Source organism: Sylvia atricapilla, chromosome 15, assembly GCF_009819655.1.
Source record: "Sylvia atricapilla isolate bSylAtr1 chromosome 15, bSylAtr1.pri, whole genome shotgun sequence".
NCBI lineage: Eukaryota > Metazoa > Chordata > Aves > Passeriformes > Sylviidae > Sylvia > Sylvia atricapilla.
Window position 1 is genome coordinate 702,632 of NC_089154.1, and position 19,424 is coordinate 722,055.

The 19,424-nt window shown below is 37.9% G+C and overlaps 1 protein-coding gene across 1 annotated transcript in view; it reads right to left on the reverse strand.

The window, feature by feature from the left end:
- DNAH3 (dynein axonemal heavy chain 3) overlaps positions 1-19,424 on the reverse strand; it is a 55,555-nt gene that overhangs the window by 23,007 nt on the left and 13,124 nt on the right. The window contains exons 16-39 of the mRNA XM_066329641.1: positions 18,871-19,015; positions 18,380-18,591; positions 18,027-18,118; positions 17,490-17,604; positions 16,873-16,989; positions 16,512-16,691; positions 15,241-15,377; positions 14,379-14,580; positions 13,701-13,793; positions 13,281-13,391; positions 11,562-11,676; positions 10,992-11,190; positions 9,347-9,455; positions 8,890-9,003; positions 7,607-7,783; positions 6,480-6,571; positions 5,854-6,073; positions 4,895-5,029; positions 3,605-3,716; positions 2,812-3,053; positions 2,123-2,223; positions 1,939-2,044; positions 784-913; positions 55-291 (exon numbers count right to left, since the gene is read on the reverse strand). Coding sequence (XP_066185738.1) covers positions 55-291; positions 784-913; positions 1,939-2,044; positions 2,123-2,223; positions 2,812-3,053; positions 3,605-3,716; positions 4,895-5,029; positions 5,854-6,073; positions 6,480-6,571; positions 7,607-7,783; positions 8,890-9,003; positions 9,347-9,455; positions 10,992-11,190; positions 11,562-11,676; positions 13,281-13,391; positions 13,701-13,793; positions 14,379-14,580; positions 15,241-15,377; positions 16,512-16,691; positions 16,873-16,989; positions 17,490-17,604; positions 18,027-18,118; positions 18,380-18,591; positions 18,871-19,015 — 3,493 coding nt within the window. The remainder of the gene's footprint in view (positions 1-54; positions 292-783; positions 914-1,938; positions 2,045-2,122; positions 2,224-2,811; positions 3,054-3,604; positions 3,717-4,894; positions 5,030-5,853; positions 6,074-6,479; positions 6,572-7,606; positions 7,784-8,889; positions 9,004-9,346; positions 9,456-10,991; positions 11,191-11,561; positions 11,677-13,280; positions 13,392-13,700; positions 13,794-14,378; positions 14,581-15,240; positions 15,378-16,511; positions 16,692-16,872; positions 16,990-17,489; positions 17,605-18,026; positions 18,119-18,379; positions 18,592-18,870; positions 19,016-19,424) is intronic.

A 19,424-nucleotide genomic window follows, 5' to 3' on the forward strand; every position in this document is an offset into this window, starting at 1 on the left:
TTTCTTACTGCTTTATGAAAGGCCAAGCAAGCAAGCACAGTTATGAAGAAGCACCTTTTTCTGGGAAGATATTGTTTTTGTTAAGCTTCACATTTTTAGGGCGTGGGTGTTCCTCATTCATTCCATTGAGCAAGATGCGGTAAAACGAATCAAATTTTCTTCTGCTGTCTGCATCAATAGTCCCTCCAATTGTCCACACCAAAGCAAAAAGGAAAAGCGCCTGCAGCCATGAGGTGATTTGCTGAGCAGACATGGTTTCACTGTCCTCTTCGTCGGATTCCATTATTTCATCTAAAACATGTATTTTGAATTTTAGTTAAATGCCAGTAAAAACCACAAATCCCAATTCAAAATGCATTTTTGCAGAAGTATCCTGAGACAAAAATAGAGCACTGTCTTCAGTGGAATGAAGCCAATCTACAAAAGGAGGATCTCATCTGTGTAAAATACTGTTTACAAATAAAAATGAAATTAGAAGAAAAATATTTAGAAAGAGTCCTAACTCTTTTCTTCACATTGTAGCAAACAGCAAGCAAAACATAGAACATACTTGCAAAATCATGTTCAGTTTTGTAATGACACCAGTTTCCAAATGTGAAAGCTCTGTATGGAAAGACCTATTAATAATACTGATCAATGAGATCACTGACTGTGTTATATGAACTCAACAGTAATGAATTTCTTTGGTATTTCCTTGCATCTTATAACCTGAATTTTATCCTAGGACATGGCAGAAAAAAAAAAAAAAATTGAAATGAAAACCAGGTGGCTTAGGGTACTTACCAAGGAGAGAAGAATAGAGTTTCATCAAGCTGTAACTCAGGTGAATAGAGGATGTTTTTACAAAGACTTTGCAGTGATGGTCAACAAAATCTAAACAGGGCTCAACTAGCCACATAAACAGGGCATTGATCTACCAGGAGAAAAGGAAACAGCTATGTGATAATGCAGGACTTGCCACATTCCCCACTGTCCTTCCATTCATCCTCAGTCAAACATAAGGCATCATGTCCAGGTTGGCAGAGAGATCAGGTAAGGGCTCATGTGAAGCAGTACTGAAATGGTCACAAAGTCACACCATCACTGGTGAAAACATGTTGCTTTTACCACAGAGAAGTTTTCAGTGGGAATTCTGTTACCCCGTTACTAATCCAGACAGCAGAGCAGAAGCTCAGCCTAGAGAGATTCCTGTCTTCCTTAGGCAACAAAAATATCCCAACAGAAACACAGGTAAGGGTTTCATCCTCCCTTACAAAGAGGCCCCCTACAGAGGACCCAGCACAGATACTGTGCCACAGCAGAAATTCCACCATGCTGGGGCTGACTGGTGCCTGCAGGAGTGCCACAGCATGTAGGTAAATACTGCCCATTGCTGGTGGGATCTGCTCCATGAACTCAAACTGGCAAACAGGACAGAAATGAACTACCCTTTTCTGAGGGATTAGTACTCAAGGACATGCACTAAAGGGTCAGGCTATCTGCTGGTTAAGGAATAATTACTTTAATGAACTTAGAAAACTATAAATAAAGAGTTTCTCTAGTCTAGTACTTCTTTAGAATTTGATTCTAGCTTCCTGCAAAAACTCAAAGGGAGTATTCTCAAATCATATAAATAAGTTTTCCACAGTTCCAATCCTAATATTATTCCAATTATTTTACTAGATTTTAATGCCCAATAATAGGAATTTACAATTTTCATTAAGAGCTGATTCTCATCAACACCTATCTTTATTTGCATCTACACAAAACATAGTACAATGCACAGCACAGAGAGCTCATGTAAGCAATGAGGTGGAAAAGGCTTTGAAGACTAAACTGTTAATGGCAATAATAAAAAAGTTTTGACTCTGCATGCCTGCCTTGAAGTGGGCAAACTGTGAATGTCACCTTATAGGTAATCTTCTAAATTAGACCTGTGCAAAAAATGAAGTCTCGCACCAGCTCACGGTGTTCTTCCTGCAGGTTTGGAGGCAGAGTTTTCATGTAGGAATCCTTCAAGGGCTTCCAGCCTAACTGTTGTGGGTCCATATAGATCATACCACACCTGGGAAGAACAAACACCTATGGTAGAGGAGTACATGTACAAGGTGAGACAGTTTAAGCTTGAATGCTCTCACATTACCTGCTGACAGTTGCTGGAGATGCCTGCTCTAGGTCCGCTGGCTCAAAGATTAAACTCATTTTTGGGCTCATCTGAATTATTTCACCACTCATTAAGCAAAACTGGAAGAAGAGCATCACATAAACATGGTCTAGTCATGTCACTGCTGATCATACACTCAAACCAATGTCATAAAATCACTGAACATTCTACTTAGTGTCACTCCTCATTCATTTGTATCCTTACAATAAATGATATTTTATGACTTTGTCTCAACTTTTCCATGTCTTACTGTAAAGCTTGCAGAGACACAGAGAACAATGCTCTAACTTTAAATAACTCTGCAAGAAAAAGCAGTTATGACTTACAGCTTTTTTTAAATTAATTTATTCATGAGGCAATTTAAGCAAGTTCAGTTTTCAGTCACAGAACTGAGTCCATGAATTTCAGTTTCCTAAAAGGGTCAATTAAAAAGCCTCAATGATCAACCTCATTTCAACAAAGAAGGAGCAAGACAAGGCTTCTAGGGAGAAGTAATGGGTTAATATTATCTAACACCATCTAAACCCACTCATACAACTGGGGAAATAAAGCAGTGTTTTTAGGCACATCAGCCTTTCCTGAATTTCACACCTTCTTTGACAATGCTGCTACTACTAAAATTAAGTATGTTTATTCAAGGACGAGGTTACAGGCAAACATTAGGCTACCTTTTTATTATCATCCAGCACAGTATTCATGTTCTCTATCCAAACTGCATCCACAGGGCCATCAAAAATAATCCACTTGCGATTGTCTGTGGTAGAAGATGCTTGTTTCCTGAAGGCCTTTGCAAGAATTCCATCTGACCACTCATGACTTACAGGATCAAAACTGCCATACAACTGTCCCATAGTAATGGCTTTGGGATTAATAATTTTGTAATCAACAGCAAACTCATCCATGGCATTTGCTGTGTAAAAAGACAAATAAATGAGCTTGAGAATTTGATGGGTTAGTTTTATTCGATAGCTGAACAATATGATTCCTGAGGATCCTACTCTAGCTGCTCAAAGCAAAACACCCCAGATATCTGGCATCTAGGTAGCAGTAAACAAGAAATTCCCTTACTTGTACAAGGTAGCAGTAAATAAAAAATTCCCTTATTTGTACAAGGCAAGCAAGAAGCTGTAAAAAAATACATGAAAAAAATAAAAAGGAAAGCAGTATAGATTTCATGTATTTATGGGAGCTACTTACAATATCCTATTGGAGCTAATTTTTTCAAGAATATTATGGACAAATAAAATTCCTAACAAAATTCAGAAAACATAAACACATTAGTATGGCTTACTGTTCCAGTAGATGTAGACAAAAATAAAATCAGACAAACATACCAGAAAAAAAAAGAAATTCTACAGTTAAGAAAGAAGAATATAGGACAATTAACAACCTGAGCAAAGGAAAAATAATAGTCATAGAACTGGCTTCAGTTAATGAGAAGCTTGTGGTGGACAATGTTACCTGCACACAAATCAGCCAGGGCTCCAGCCAGCACTTTGTATGAACTGGTCTTCCCACTCATAGGATCTCCAACAATCATGAAACCATGGCGCACCAGCATCATTTCATACACCTGCCAGGGACAGGACAGCCACTCCTTAACATGGCACAAAAGCAAGTGTTACATGTTATGTGAATGAAAATATAAGTCTCTCTCCTGCATCCAGATGTGACACAACCAAATCTCTGCATTCTGCTGGCTGGCCAAAGCCTTAATCCAAATCAGAGGGCAGTCATGCCTTTATGGCAATTCTCACTGAAACAATTTCAGAAGTCCTTTTCCCCAGGCATCCTCCCTTTCTCCTTGCCAATGTCATCCCTCAACTGCAACAGTAGCCACGTACAGGGTGTGAAGGCAGTAACCAGATACTGCAGACCACAGCCCTGAACTGAAATCAGTGGTCACCAATGAAGCTGACAAAAACTACAGCTCTGAGGATCTGGCACATGGTCAGTCCCACAGAGGCTGACTTTGGACTGCAAGAGCGGTAACTTCTTCAGCCACCCCACAAGATCTTGTTGAAGCTCAAGTCAAAGCAAAACCACCATCAAACAGACCTGTAATACCCCAAGATGATTTTTTATCATGTTTTATCATGTAAATATTCCCTATTTTAGCTTCCTAACCAGTTAACCCTACCCCAATTTAAATGAAAGATACAGTATGGTTTGGAAAGCAGCACAAGGCAAGTCTGAATGTAAGCCATGAAGTCTGAACTGCTGTTGGAAAGGCCACTGATGACCCTAGTCCAGGCCACACATTTTTAGATGCCATTACCCTGTCACTAGGCTGCACTAGAAAAAAGGTTAAGTACCGTTTAAAAGATCCCCAATACTAGTAAATGGGAGGCAGTGGGAGCAAAGGGCTGGAAGTGAAGCATAAGCAAGGTCATCTCTTTCAGACTTCTCAAGGAGACTGAACAGAACGGGGAACAGAGCCTGGCTCCCAGTCAAGCATTCTGTTCACTAGGCTACACTGCTGCAGTTAGTAACAGTTTCACTTAATTTTCTTTTCTGAAGCACAAGCCCTACAATGTGCCTGCACACATTACTCCTTCACAGACTGAGTTACACAATCACTATGACCAAAGCAGGCTTTTATTTCATGATTTTTACTTAGTAAAAATACCCTACTTGTAATAGTCCATTAATTGGTAAGGAAACTATTAGCTATTCATCATGACACAGACAGTGAATGAAGAGTGTTTCTGCTGTCGTGCTTTTCTTCCCCAGAAGTATGTGAAAATAAACCTGAATAATTTTTCCAATGAACCATGGCACTGCTTGAAGATTCAATTTTTCAATATTTTCAGTTAGTGCCTTGACAAATACATCATAGTCTGGTGTAGGAAGAACCACTCCAGGAAACAGGTCAGATATGATACCCTGTTAAGGAAAGACAGAATAGCTCACTACTTAAACACAGGTTAGAAAAAAATAAAATTCCCAAGTAAAACAATACTTACACAGATAACAGGAGCTTAAAACCAAATGCCATCAGCTGAATAAAACTAACTTCTAGGCAAACTGTAGCCATGGAAGTATTCTGTATATGTGAAATAGAAATCTGTGCCTGCAGTTCTTGTAAACATATTGCTATTGTAGAAACAAGCTTAACCTTTGCAAATTTCCCCCCATCGGGATTACACAAAATGATGTGAAAGTAGTTGAAAGAATTTCAGTGATTAAATAGAAGGGTATGTGCTCCAGCATTTCAAAACAGTGACTCTGGCTGTGCTTGTACTGTGCTTTTACTCTTCAATATTGATTGCTTTATAGCTTAACATAGTCTTTATTTTCTATTAAAGCAGCATGCAAACAGAAACTTTATCATTTTTATTCTGAACTCAAATTTCTAATTGACCTTAACTTAATTATCCTCATCTCTCTTCGAACACAAAGTCACAATACAAACTTTTAACAATTATTTCCATGAATGAAACAGCTCAAGATGATTTTTAAGAAGATACCATCTAAAACATTTTATAAAATAATTTGAAAGGCACCACCGAAAATTTGCTTTTCAAAATAATCCTAACAGGACCAAAGAGTTCCTCCAGACCTCAGTTCAGTGGACTGAAGTAACTGTACACTACTATGGCATCATCTAGATCAAACTGCTCTAAATTAAGATAATGACCAGTTTCTGTGAGTTCTTACAATGGATCACATCATCATAAAACCTAAACCACACTGGCCTAATACCTTACCTGAAACAATGGCACATCTTGAGACAAGAATTTGGCCAAATTAACATCCATCAAAGCCCGAAGCAACAGCACACTCTCATTTTCAGCTGGGTACTTCAGTTTTAGGTTCCCTGCTGCAGTCAGGACAGATTTCACTGCACGCATCCCGTAATCATAGTGGTGCTGAGATGACAACTGCTCTGAGCACAAACGGTAAGTGGCAACAATTTTCTGGGCAAGACTGTGAAAAGTAAAATATTATGTAGTGTGAAAATATCTCTCAATGCAAGGAAAACAATTGACCTTCCTTTATACACAAAGTATCTGCAGTGATTCTAATCTGATGATGATGGCCCAAGACACCTAGGAAGCAAGACTGTAGATTATGCCATACTAGAGAACATGTGCATCATCTAGGAATTCTGTTTTATATTTTGATACATTTTCCAAATGACTCTGTGTAGAAGTGCACATCTGGCAACATGAAGTGGTAAATGAGAATTTACAAGAAAGCAGGAGATTAAAAAGTGCTTTCTAGAGAAACAAAACATGGACAGCCATCCATATATGCCTCAAACACACATATATGTCTTACAGAGGAATGAGGTATATCAAACTCAACTAAGGTAGAAAATTCAACGTCTTACCTCTTAGAGTCCAGAAATCCCATTGAATAAAGTGAAATTTCCCCAATCAAAGCATAATCTGGGACCATCATGGCAACTGTTCGGAACAGGGCCTGTAAGCAATAAAGTAAGATACTAACTTTTGACTACGGAATGTTGTCATAAACTGTGCCTGCTTTGTAAGAATAACATCTCATCATAAATTTGTGAATGCAAAGAATTCATCAATCATCTGAAATCCATGACACTGCTTCAGAATTCTATTCTATTCTATTCTATTCTGATCTTATAAAGAGGTTCAAGAGGTCACTGCTAAGCACTGCAGTAACAAATGCTTAGAAAGAGTAAATTCTAAAAATTATGAATAGTGGAAAAGGGAGGTGACATTCATCTCACTTTCATAACAGGTGAACTAGCACACGGTGTGGTTAATGCCTCATGAAAAAGATCATGCAAAGAATTGTGGCAATATTAGAAAAAGAACCAGGACCATATCAGTCTCTCCATAGTGTCCTAGCAACTCACAAAGTTACAATAAATTTAAATTGGGATTTGGATCACCAAGCCATTGTAAACCCAGAGAATTCCCAATTAGGGAGAGCACAATTAAAGCTGTAAACTGGTATCAATATGGTTAGACTGAGACCTTTCTTCTGTGCATTTTGCACAACCCTAACTGTTTAAGAAAATTTGGTGAAAAGCACAGCAGACAACACTTGAATAGGTTATCACTTGTGCTGGTTTTGGCTGGGGTAGAGCTAAATTGTTTCACAGTAGCTGGCCTGAGCTGTGTTTTGGATTTGTGCTGGAAACAGTGTTGATAATTCAGGGATGTTTTAGTTATTGCAGAGCAGAGCTCACACAGAGTCAAGGGCTTTTCTGCTCCTCACCCCACACACCAGCCAGGAGGACGGGCGCTCAAGGAGGGGGTACAGCCAGGACAGCTGACCAAGGAATATTCCAGAGCATATGAGGTCATGCTCAGCAGAGGTACCAAGGGAGGGGATGTTCAGAGTGAGGTTGTTTTTCTTCTTTAAGCGACCATTACACATCAACTTATTACTCCATTAATGACTTTTTTTATTACTATAGACTCGAAGTCGCAAATTCAGTTTAATTTCTACAAGAAAGCAGGACTTTAGACTTACCTTCAGATTATCAGGCAACTCTGCCCGTCCAGCATAGCCAGGATTCATGGTAATAAACACAGCACACGTGGGATTAAGAGAGATCTCTGTCCCTTCAAAGATGAATCTTTTGAGTTTGCGAATTATAGCTTGCTGGATGCTAAGGATTTGCTGGGCAACTACAGATAATACTTCAACCTAATACAGACAGAACAGATTGGAAAACATAAGACACTTGGAGAATCAATATTAAATGGTTTTGTTTACATATTTTGATGGCTATATTTGCATTCCTACAGTGAAAAATCACCCTGAGCCTATGTATTATTTGCCTATTGAAGGGATCCTCTGAAAGTTAGTGCCACTATTCTCTACTCAGCTAACAGAGACTGAACAACAGAGGCTTCTAAAGGCCTCCTCAGGGAAATACCGTGTGCCTGAATGTAGACATCTAAGTTAGTTGGACAGGAACTCCCTCTGGAGGCCTCTAAAAGCACTTTCCCTTCAACTCAGACACATAGTTTAGGCCCTCCAGAAAAACTGATTGACTCAATGCCCAAAATTGAGAGTAAATAATAGGTAAGGCTTGCTGACTGTTTTAAAGTATCAAGACAACAGAATCTTCGAAAAGAAATGCTAATGCTTCAACTCAGTAGAAAACAAGCTACATCAGAAAAATGGAAAAATTAAGGAGTTAAAGATACTAATACATACAAAATAGAATTTCATGAAATTTCCACATTTACTACTATATATGGAATTTCATTAAAGTAATGATAAAACTTATCCGAAGTCACTAGTGACCAAATTAAACAAAACCAAAAAAGACCAGAGTAAGATCAAGGGGAAAATTCGATGTGTCTGTTTACACAGCTTGATAATCAGGTCACTCAGTTAGTGACACTCAGCTGTAGTCATTACAGGAGTGCCTCCACAGGGATGTGTCTGTCCTGTGCTGAACATAGACCAGTGCAACTCCACGGCTGTAGCTTGATTTCTCAAGGAGAAGACAAGAACATTTCTTTCCCAACAAATGAGTGGCACATACAAAAGAAAAAACTGTAAAGGAGCTTTTTTTTCAGCTAGTTGACCCAGAACACAACACTTCTGCAACACAGCACAGGTAGGCATGTGCTTCTAGAGCAGACAGCTGAGTGCCTATTTCTGTGTCACTATCAAAACAAAGAGTACTCACCACAAGCAGAAGCAGAAAATTGGCAATAATGCTGTCATGCCTAAATCTAAAACTTTTTGTGTCTTAAATTAAAGCTTTCTCATTTTATTTCTATGAGTTAAAACATTACCTCAATTCTGTTGAACTCATCAAAGCAGGCCCATGCCCCAGCTTGTGCCAGCCCCTTGAAGAACTTGCCCATTGCCTTGTAATCGAGGCCATCAGAGCAATTAAAGACAACACACTACAACAAAAACAGAGAGAACATTTCTCAGTATTACCACGAAGTCCCCTATAAAATTCTTAGCATCTAAAAGCATCTAAAATGGGAAGGGATTACTGTTGCTAATTTTGGATTAGAAAACCAGGATGCCTTACAGACACAGTCCTAAATGTGAAATATTCCTTGAACAAAGAGCAGAATCACATAATCATTAGGCCAGGAAAGACCTTTAAGATATTCAATTCCAAGTGTAAATTAATAGCTACAAACTAAGCAGCACTTGCTTAAGAATGGCAATCAATATTTTTAATATCTACATATCCAAACATGAACAGTGCAAAGTGAAAAAAGGGAGTTTTGGTACCTGCTTAGCTATTGCTTTTGCTAGATCTTTCGTTGTTTCTGTTTTGCCAGTTCCAGCAGGCCCTTCCGGAGCACCACCAAGACTTAATTTCAAGGCACCCATTAATGTCCTATATTATCAAGAACACAGGCATTAGAAATAGCAGTCTTTAAAGCCAAATTATTTCTGAGTGGATTGATAAGGATTTTCCTATGCAGGCTCTCCTGAAAACAATTTACTTGTTTCTCTACTGATTTCGCAGCTTGCCCTAAAACCCAGTATTTTCTCCTAAGTGATTCCTAATTGTGGAAGGTCACATTCAGCCACTTGGCCTAAAAGAAATGTCAAAGCTTTTATTACATGCATCCACCTTGTATACCCTCAATTACACAAGTAAATGAACAGTGCCATGAGCAAAATGGTAGAATCTGCAAAAGCACACATTTCCCTCAAGGGGCACTTGAACTGGCAAGAGCTTGAACCTGGCTTTATAAATTTAGCCGATCTTTAAAAATGGATGAGAAAGCATAAAGATTGCTACAAAAACCTGGGAATCACATCGCTTTTCAAGTGAACATTTTACTAAAATGAGATCCCTGTTAACACTAGAGTGATTATTTTACAAAACCCTCATTCAAAGGCCTTGTCCTGGGTTGTAGTACAGGATGTGCACAAAGTATTCTATCACCATCCTCATGAACTGTTGAATCCAATTGTTGGAGCAGTGCTCTCCCCAGGCCCCCTCCCTCTGGGTGCCTTCAGTTAATGGCCCATCAATGCCTTGCCCATGGCTCATAGAGAACTCCCTCCGGGGAGCTATCTCTCTTTAATGGGCCATCAAGGAGCCCCTGTGGGACTCATCATCCCATTGGGAGATGATCCAGCCAGGGGGAGGAGCCAAGCGTTCTCACCTGGATATAAGCTGGGATTTGGGACAGTACAGGCAGCTCTTACCCATTGGATTTCCAGAGGACCAGAGCTACCAGACCTTTCTATGAGATCACTGCTTCAGGAAGACCACCTCACCTGGACTGCTTCCATCACCCTGCTCAGGTTGTATTCTGACTCTGTCAGTGGTCTTCTTGTTTTATTGCATTTATTTTGTTTTACCTTTTTTCCCTTTTCTTCTCATTAAATTGTATTTCTGACTTGGAGCTTCTCACTTGTTTTGCTTTCAAACCACTATAGGCTTTGATTCATGTCTTGAGGGCTCACCAGAATTGAAATACCAAATGCTTTTGAATATCTTAACCTTGAGGACTTCAGTATTTCCATTACAACATCTTGCAAGCCAGTGGAGGAACAGGAAGCTAACTGCATTCAAATATCTGTGAATTACATCATTTATCTAACAGGTAACCCAAACTATGTGTATTATTTCAGATAAATTAATTGACCAGTGCTACTGTAGAATTCTTTGCAGTTCCAATACCACGTGCTGCCACCTCTTTTCAGAAGCATCTTCTTGGATACAATAGAAGCTATTACTCTACTGGTGTAGAAACCTATATATTGTAAATATTTTTACCATATTTGGGCAAAACCTACAGGAAAATATTAGCTGCTGAGATTCCTCCTACTATTAACTAGAATGAATGAAAGTAAACACAGAACAATCCAAAAAAAAAAAAAAAGAAAACATTATTCACAAACAATATGTCTTCACCTGTAACATCGATCTGTCAGTGGGGTTATAACCAGACGTTGTGAATTGCCCAGATACTCATAACCATATTTCATTTCTGTTGTGATCATTCTCACTATCACATCATTCTCTGCCCAGTAGTATCTCAGCTGAGAAATCCACTGGAAGTCATTCAGATCTGTGACTTTGTCTTCAACCAGTTTTGAGACCACGTCACGAGCTGCAGAGTAAGACACAGATTGTTTAAAAAATCTAGACCCTTATACTGTGCTAACTTACTTAAAACAACTTATAAGTAAAGTAACATCTACTTAGAGCTATGCAAGAGTAATTCAACATTTAGAGGCTGGTTTTCATGTTAGAGAGGAAGTTGCAATTGTTTTGCATAAGGAATCAGCTTAATTCTAAGTAGATGGGAGTCCCTTGTGCAGTACTGAGCAATCCTCATTTGCCCAAAGAACTGAGCAATAACTCTGTAAAGTCTGATTCAGGCTAGAGAAAGCATTTTAGGTGCCTCTCTCCAATAGTCCACCCAGCCAATGACAGCAGCAGTGCCCCAGATGTCACAGGGGAGCAGCAGCTGCACATTACCATGCACATCGATGACAATGAGAGCCCCAAGGGTCAGCCGAGCCCCACTGGAAAGCTTTCCTCTCACCAGCTCAACTATGTCCTTGATCTGTAGATTGCTCTTCTCCAAGAAATCCTGTTACAGGAACAAACACAGGCATTAATGTGATGCTGTAGCCAGCAGTTCCTAAGCTCCTGTAGATGCAATCATTGGAGGCAGTCCTTCCAACAAAACATATTAATTATAGTCTGGGCACTACACAAACATTTTAAATTCTCTTTTGTATACTGGCATTTTATTTTAATATGAACATTTCAAAAATATTTATGACCTGAAAGTAGTATAAGCAGAAAGTTTATCTTTCTTCCTAATGGAAGTGACAAAACTCTACAATGGGAGAGGAGCAGATATTCTTTGCTTTGCTTCCCCCACACAAGAAAGGAATGGGCATATGGGACCAAGTCCATTAGCAACATGGTTTAGTTGGCTCTACTTCAAACAGGTGTTGGACTACATGATGTCCAGAGGTCCCTTATATTCTGCGATTCACTGTTCTGTGATTCCTTCTCATTTTTCTGCAGCTATGGATTATTCAGTATGCCTTGCCTGAAACTAATCAACATTTTACTTGTCTGGATATATTGAATAAGATCTTCAACTGGTGTTAAACAATACAGGCAAGCTAAAGCTAAGAAATTCAGTAAGGATACAGAAACAAAAAAGCAAATATTAAAATGTAGTATTTGATGTAAAGTTCATTAATATTTTTCTATTTCAACATTCAAAACCAGCCCAAACATTCTGTTGACAGACTTAATCTCCAAATAAATCTTCATCCACCCAGCTTAAACAGGATCACAGAAAAGCCCATTGAATTAAACAGAAATTATTTCCACTTCTTGAGCATGTGTTTGAGTAAAGCCTCAGTGAAATGATAGTTAAAACTGCTGTAGTGACAGAGGCACTATGAACACATAAGAGAGGTTTCTTGTATGAAATAATAAATTTGGCTGCTGCACCTTCCTCACCAGGAGAGTCAAGCAATAACCAGACATCAGTGGTGACCTTATCCCCCTCTACAACAAGAAGGTTGGAGCCAGGTGAGGGCTGGACTCCCAGGTAACAAGTGACAGGACAAGGGCACATAGCCTTAAGCTGTGCCAGGAGAAGTTTAGATTGAAAATTAGGAAGAGTTTCTGCACAGAAAGAGTGATTAAACATTGGAAAGGGCTTTCCCAGGGAAGTCTGTAGAGTCACTGTCCCTGGAGGTGTTTAACCAGGGTCTGCTTGACAAGGTGGCTCTGGTTGGACTCTATGGGCTCAGAGGTCTTTTCCAAACTCATTGATTCTGTGATTCTCTGAAATAACTGCACCCTTCTGTAAAGAGAGATTTCTGCCTGCATGTTTCTCTGAGGCTTCTCATGCAGAAACAGGAATTAGAAATAAAAAGACATATGGTTTAACAATGGTCTGTCACTTTCTGTTTGGTGCTTTCATTTACACCTGTATCACTTGTAAATGAAGTAATACAATTTCCTTCAGTAGGATTTCTCCTGATACACCCCAAAGTAAATGGGAACAAACCTCTGCTAAGACCCAATGCAAAAGGAAAAACAAAATAAAGCACTGCATGAGTAAATTGCAATATGTTGCTGATTGAGGATCTTTGCTAGAAGAAGCTTTTTATTAATTAATCAGAGTTCAGCACCTAGAAATAAAAAGTTAGAAGAAAATCTTACTTGTAAAGTTTTTTTCCTTATAGCCTCAGACACTTCTTCTGTCCAGTAAATGGATGAAACACAAATAACTGTCTGTCCAGGCCACTGAAGTACCCACTCTTTTCGAGGAACCTTAAACGAAAAGATCAATTTCAGACACAAGAAGTCACATAAACACATTAGATTATGGCATGGATAACAATTACTTTCCTTAAATGTCTTTTGTCTCATGCTGCAAAAGAATGAGAATCAGCATCTAAAGCTTTAATACTATTACTTCATGAAACTTCAGAATTAAAACTTCAGATTGGTACTATTGAAAAAGAAGAGCTGGAATCCACTTAGCTTCAAACATCTTTTCCTGGTTAAGAGTTTGAGCAACCTATTAATGTATACTTGTTTGTGAACTCTTAACTTATACCATAGTTCAGGAATAATTACCTGGCTATATCCTTTTATGCCCTCTTGAAGAACTTGTCTTACGCTGGCCAACATCATTTCTTCTACTTGCCGAAGCCATTTTTCTACCATGCCCTTCAAGAAAGAAAAACAGTTAGGAGTCGATATACATTTCCTGATTGTATTCTTCTTCAATGACAAATTATTTGGGATGTGTTAGGCTTAAATACACTTTCTTCAGATGGGTGTTGTATATAAAAGTAATAAAAGTCGAAATTACCCAAAATCTGACTGGTATTATGTAATTTACACTGTCTGAAGGCAGGTATATTAAGCTAACTCTAAAGACAACCCAGATAAAGAAACAGATGGATATGTTTCATATAAGCATTTATGAAAGACAGATTGCAGGATCACCTAAGGTTGCTCATTTTAACCCAGGGCATGCTTTGTTCCTGCAGAATTAAGGGAAAAGAATATCTGTAACTCACAACATGCCCCACCTTTCAGAGGAATTTACTGCAAAATTGGTATATCTTAATCCTTTCTATAGGAAATCCTTTTTACTCTAGAATACCAGTCTGCACTCTCACTTCCTAAACTCCTTTCATGATGTGATCTTATATGGTTTGAACCTAATTTCCTCAAAAACATGCACTTTATGCAATGTATTATTTATTGATCTAATTTCATATTGTAAAATTTAAAAAAAAAAATTACATTTGCTTTCACTGGATAGATTTTATCTATGAAAGGAACTACTTCTTTCTCTGAACTGATCATGCCTATGATCTCCAGATCTTCTGTGAACTCCAGTTTAGCAATTCCTTCAAAACACTTCTTTAAATGTGGTTGTACTCGAAGTGGATCCTTTGTTTCAGACAGTATTTCAAGCAGCTCATCATTAGACAGGAAAAAGAATCTGCCAGAAAAATACAATTACTTTCCAATCATGAAAATTGCCGTTAATAATCTACTCATACAATTGGTTTTATCATTGCTTAAGATACTAGTGTACCAGAGAGGAAATTATTATCTCAAATCCCTTTCCTTAAGCAATTTTTAACATTATAAAACTCATCACATCTGTTTTTTCAGAATTTCAATGTGACCATCTTTTTACGGAAAGGAAGAATAAGGGTTCTCAAACTCAGGCAGGAAAGACCAGATGGCTCCAGCCAGCCATTAAGTACCCTGTAAAAACCCTGAATCCTGCTCCTCAGGATCATGTGGAGCTCCCATGGATCATAGACCTCTAAAGAGAGTGGGTCGGGGCATAATTGCGTATCAGCCATGGGAAGGTGGCAAGCTCCTTCAAAAATACCCTGTAAGTAATAATGCTTTTCACAATCAAAGTTTACATTGTGATAGACAGATTGTGCCTCCCCATCCCCACCTCTTCTGGCATTTCACAACTGAGGAAAATTAGTTATGTCTGGAGATGAGAACAGCTTTTCGTTTTTTGCTGCATGTGACTGTGTCCCACATATGTTCATAAAATGAGACTTTTAAGTTCAGTTGAAATGGTTTGAAAGAGCTTATGGCTTCTTGTTTCTAACTTTGGCCTGTTTAAATAACTTACCTTGGGAAAAATAATCTTTTTGACTCCAAGTAAGTATTCAGCCCCTTCTGAATGTCCTCTAAGAGAGTATTTGCTTCCTGAAGTCTATCTAACATCCTGGGTTGTTCAGTTGCTACAAGTACCTTTGTGTCTTTCACCTTTGTAAAAACAAACACATTGCAGAAACTGCTAAAAATTGCAAGTTTTACATTAAAGTTTCACATTAAAATTTACATAAGTTTTACATTAAAATTGTTAGCATCAATCACATATATTGCAGGAGGCTAAAAAGCTGTAATTTTTCTCTGTACTGTGCTTTCATTAAATACATTTGCATTATTTGATAATTTTGCTTTTCACACTGTCAGTATCACCAACTTGAACTTTTTAGACATTAATGAAGGCAATATCAACAAATAAGATCCTTGCCACTTGCTCCTGTGTCTTGAGCTTGCTACATTGTCTTCCACTGTCAAATAACTTCTAATCAGAGACACAGCACACAACAATTATTCCCTGTTCTTTCTTTCTGATAACACTCCTCTTCAGAAGCATCTGTTTCAATATAGGCCTCATGATTCACAGTCTGAGCTGTTGGACAGGTCTCAACTCCTATTTAGTTACAGCTGATTATTTCAACAGCTTTATCACACAACCATACACTCACAGCGTTTTTGACAAACATCTCAGCTCACACTACTACTGCCTGGCCTCCTACTCAACTTCTTATTTACAGGGAATTGAACAGGTTACCATTGCACTTCCTATCCCCATTATCTTAACCTGACATGCTACCATGAGAGTCCATATTCATTAAATTTTTGAATAACCATGATGTCACATATTAGAGAACAATCACATGAAAAAAAAATCCACTTAGTTGCTCCAAAAGTGTGTACCCCCTGTAAGACTAATGCAAACTCTCATTGTATCCAGACAAGGCTTTGTACCTTGTCAGCAAAGTTGTAAGCAGATCCTGAAAGCACAAATCACTCATCTTTCTACCTAATTCTGACCATTTAGCCATAAGAAAGCTAGAAAACTTGGAATTCATGTTCCTTGAGCTATAATTCACCCTTCAACACCTAGCCTTTACAGAAATCTCAATACAATAATGATGTGATCTACAATTTTACTACAATACCACAATTTGTTGGACTTTAAGAAAGGATTTTCCACTCCATAAAAACAAATACTGAACTGCAGAAAAGAACAGTATATGTGCATGATATTAATAACCATGTTACCAGATGTGCAAAAAAATGCACAATTCATGAAATATTAGCACTTACCACTTCTGTCATAATGTTTTTCCAGTAGGAATCCACAATCCTAAACTTTCTGCCCTCTTCAGGCATTTGAGCTATAATGTCTTCCGAACTAAAAATTGGTTCCAAATACAACCATGTTGCCTGACATTTTAACCAGCTATCTATAATATCTTGCATTAAACACAGCTTATCTCTCCAAGCCTGCGATGAAAACATTTAGTAGTTAAACAAAATTACAACAAGAAAAAAATCAAAAAATATGAATGTGTTCTTAGTTAACAACTCTCTTATCTCATCTTATCGTGTCAAAATACCTTGAAGCATACTTGAGGAAAGCATATTATGAGACAATGCAAGCTCAGTCAAACTGGCTTTTCCTTACCACACATTCAGCTTCTATTGGTTTGATGAAGGGAGAGCCACACACTGTCTGAGTCTTAACAATGTGATCATCCAGCAAAAGCTGGATGTCATCCACTGACGACAGGATATTGGTGTCCTGTGAACACATGACATTTGGTAAGTCAAATGGCAGACACTTTATTTCACCACTCATTCAGCTTCCTGTTTCTCCTTTCTCGATGATGGGAAGATATCAAATGAACTCTCCTATGGACACCTCTGTTTCAAAGGTCTAGAGACAGATTTTTTTGTGATAGGAAGCTGGTGCCTTCTGACTCAATCTTTTACATTGTGATTCTTGTTTCTTCTGGGCAAGTTAAAATTTTGCTGCTGTCCAGCTTTCCATATAATACTGGGGAAATCCTCAAGCTTACAGATTTCTTAGGATGAGTATGTGAGATCACAGGCTGTCCAGATACCTAAGTTCACATAGAAAGAGTTATAATAATGGAGACATTTGCCCAGCTGTGGGCCAAGATACAACTTCCCATTGCACCACAATGAATCAGCAGCAACATCACTTTAATATTTCTCAATTGGTACTTAGAATAAAAGGAATTTTTTTCAGACATATATATTGATTTGGTGTTTACTTACAGTATCCCTGTACTTGGCCAAACCAAAGTACACATTGACCCACTCCGATTTCATTTTCTCTATTGATTTCTCTAAGGAATACTCCTTACTTGCAGCTGCTCCAATAGGTTCTATTCTAAATTGAAATTAAACATATCTTTGAAATGTTTTTGTAACATAGCTGAAGAGCAAAAAAAAAAACAACAGTTGTAGGTAGAGTTGCATACCAGACTATCTTTCGTAACAATTTGTTAATAATATCATAGACTCTTTCTTCAAGGAATATTTTTCCACTTTCAGCCTCACCAAGTAAGAGATATTGATATTAATTGGAAGACAAATACAGACAGAAAATTCTGAATGAGCAAATTAAGTGATTTAGGAATACAACAGGATTTTTATGCCTCTGTGCTACAAGAACAACTGACAGTTCACACCTTGATAAACATAGCTGATTTTACAGCATGTTCTAACAGCACAAAAACCCCCAAAAGAACTAATATTTAATATCTGATGTATCACAATGTTTAAAAAATGAGACTAGATTAAGCTTCTTACTGTTCAATAAATTTTGAGAGTCCACAGTCCAATATGTATTTAAGGTTAGTGTTTTCATCTGGTTTGATCTCACGTCCTACAATTTCACTAATCTGAAAATAAAGTAAGAAATAAATCTATCATCAAGATGCATTTTTATGAAATACTTTCAAACAGCAAGCAACAAATTCTAATGGAGTATTAGTGCAACACCCTAATTTGCTTTTCTGCCATAAATTATTAATTTTAAAAAAGCTTCTGCTTTCTGCATTACAAATTTCAAAACTGGATGTATCATGTCACAGGATAAAAGATATTGGACTGTCAGTTTCTGCAGCAGAATATTTTCACAGTTAAAGCAGAGTTTAAAGTACCTGCACCCAGTGTCTCTCCTTCATTCCACGATTGCAGGCAATTGACAGGACAGGAAGATGCTGTTTAAATTTATCAAGCTTGAATTTCATGGATTCTGCCATGCGCCTGGGCACAGGCACATCTGGGAAGCTCTTACAGAGTTTGTACATGGTCCTCCACATATTTCCAACCTCTTCACTAATTTCATCAGCATTCAATTGCTGAAGAGATCCTGAATACAACAGCATTAAAAAAAAGCACAGCAAGCACATCAGCACAAGGAGATTCCCAGGGTGGTTTAATTACAGCTATTTTTAATCATTGTTTTCTAACTGGAAATCAATTGTGTTACAAAAAATCATCATTGCAAAATCCAAGTCAGTAACTCTATTTCACGCTGCTTAACAGTGTTTATTCCTTAAAATATTTTCTCATGACTAATCAACCCTCTCAGCTTCTACTTAAATAACTGCAAATAACATGTTCCATCAAATGAACATCAAAGCCTCACCATTCATCCATTCCTCAGATTTGGTATGGAAAGTATATGCTGTTACCCAAAGCTGCTCAAAAGGTTCTTTGATTGTAATTATAGATTGCAAGAGAGGAAATTGAGTCTTCTCCCGCCCAAGCAAATCTTCTTCATAATTAATACCCTTTAAGGGGAAAAAGAAAAGTATATTATTCCCATCAAAAATTCCCATTCCTGTTTAAACTTTTAAATAGACAATATTGAACACAATTATTTTACATGTCCTAAAGCCAGACAGAACTGTTTATATAGGCCTGTGGATTTTAGCTGTATAAGGTAATAGTGATCTTGAAAATTCCCCTGTTTTTTTTCATGAAATCATAGAGGTCTTTTCCAACCTAAACCATTCTAAGATCAAGTCCAATGGTTAACTCAGCATTTATGGGTATCTTTTACTACTCAAATAAATCTAAAAATCCAAATGCATTTTAGAATAAGATAATGAATGTACCATGGAATTCAGGGAAAACAAGGCTCACAAGTTTCCAATCCACTGTGAAATCTGAATGTAAGCTCCTCAGTTAGAGAGGCTT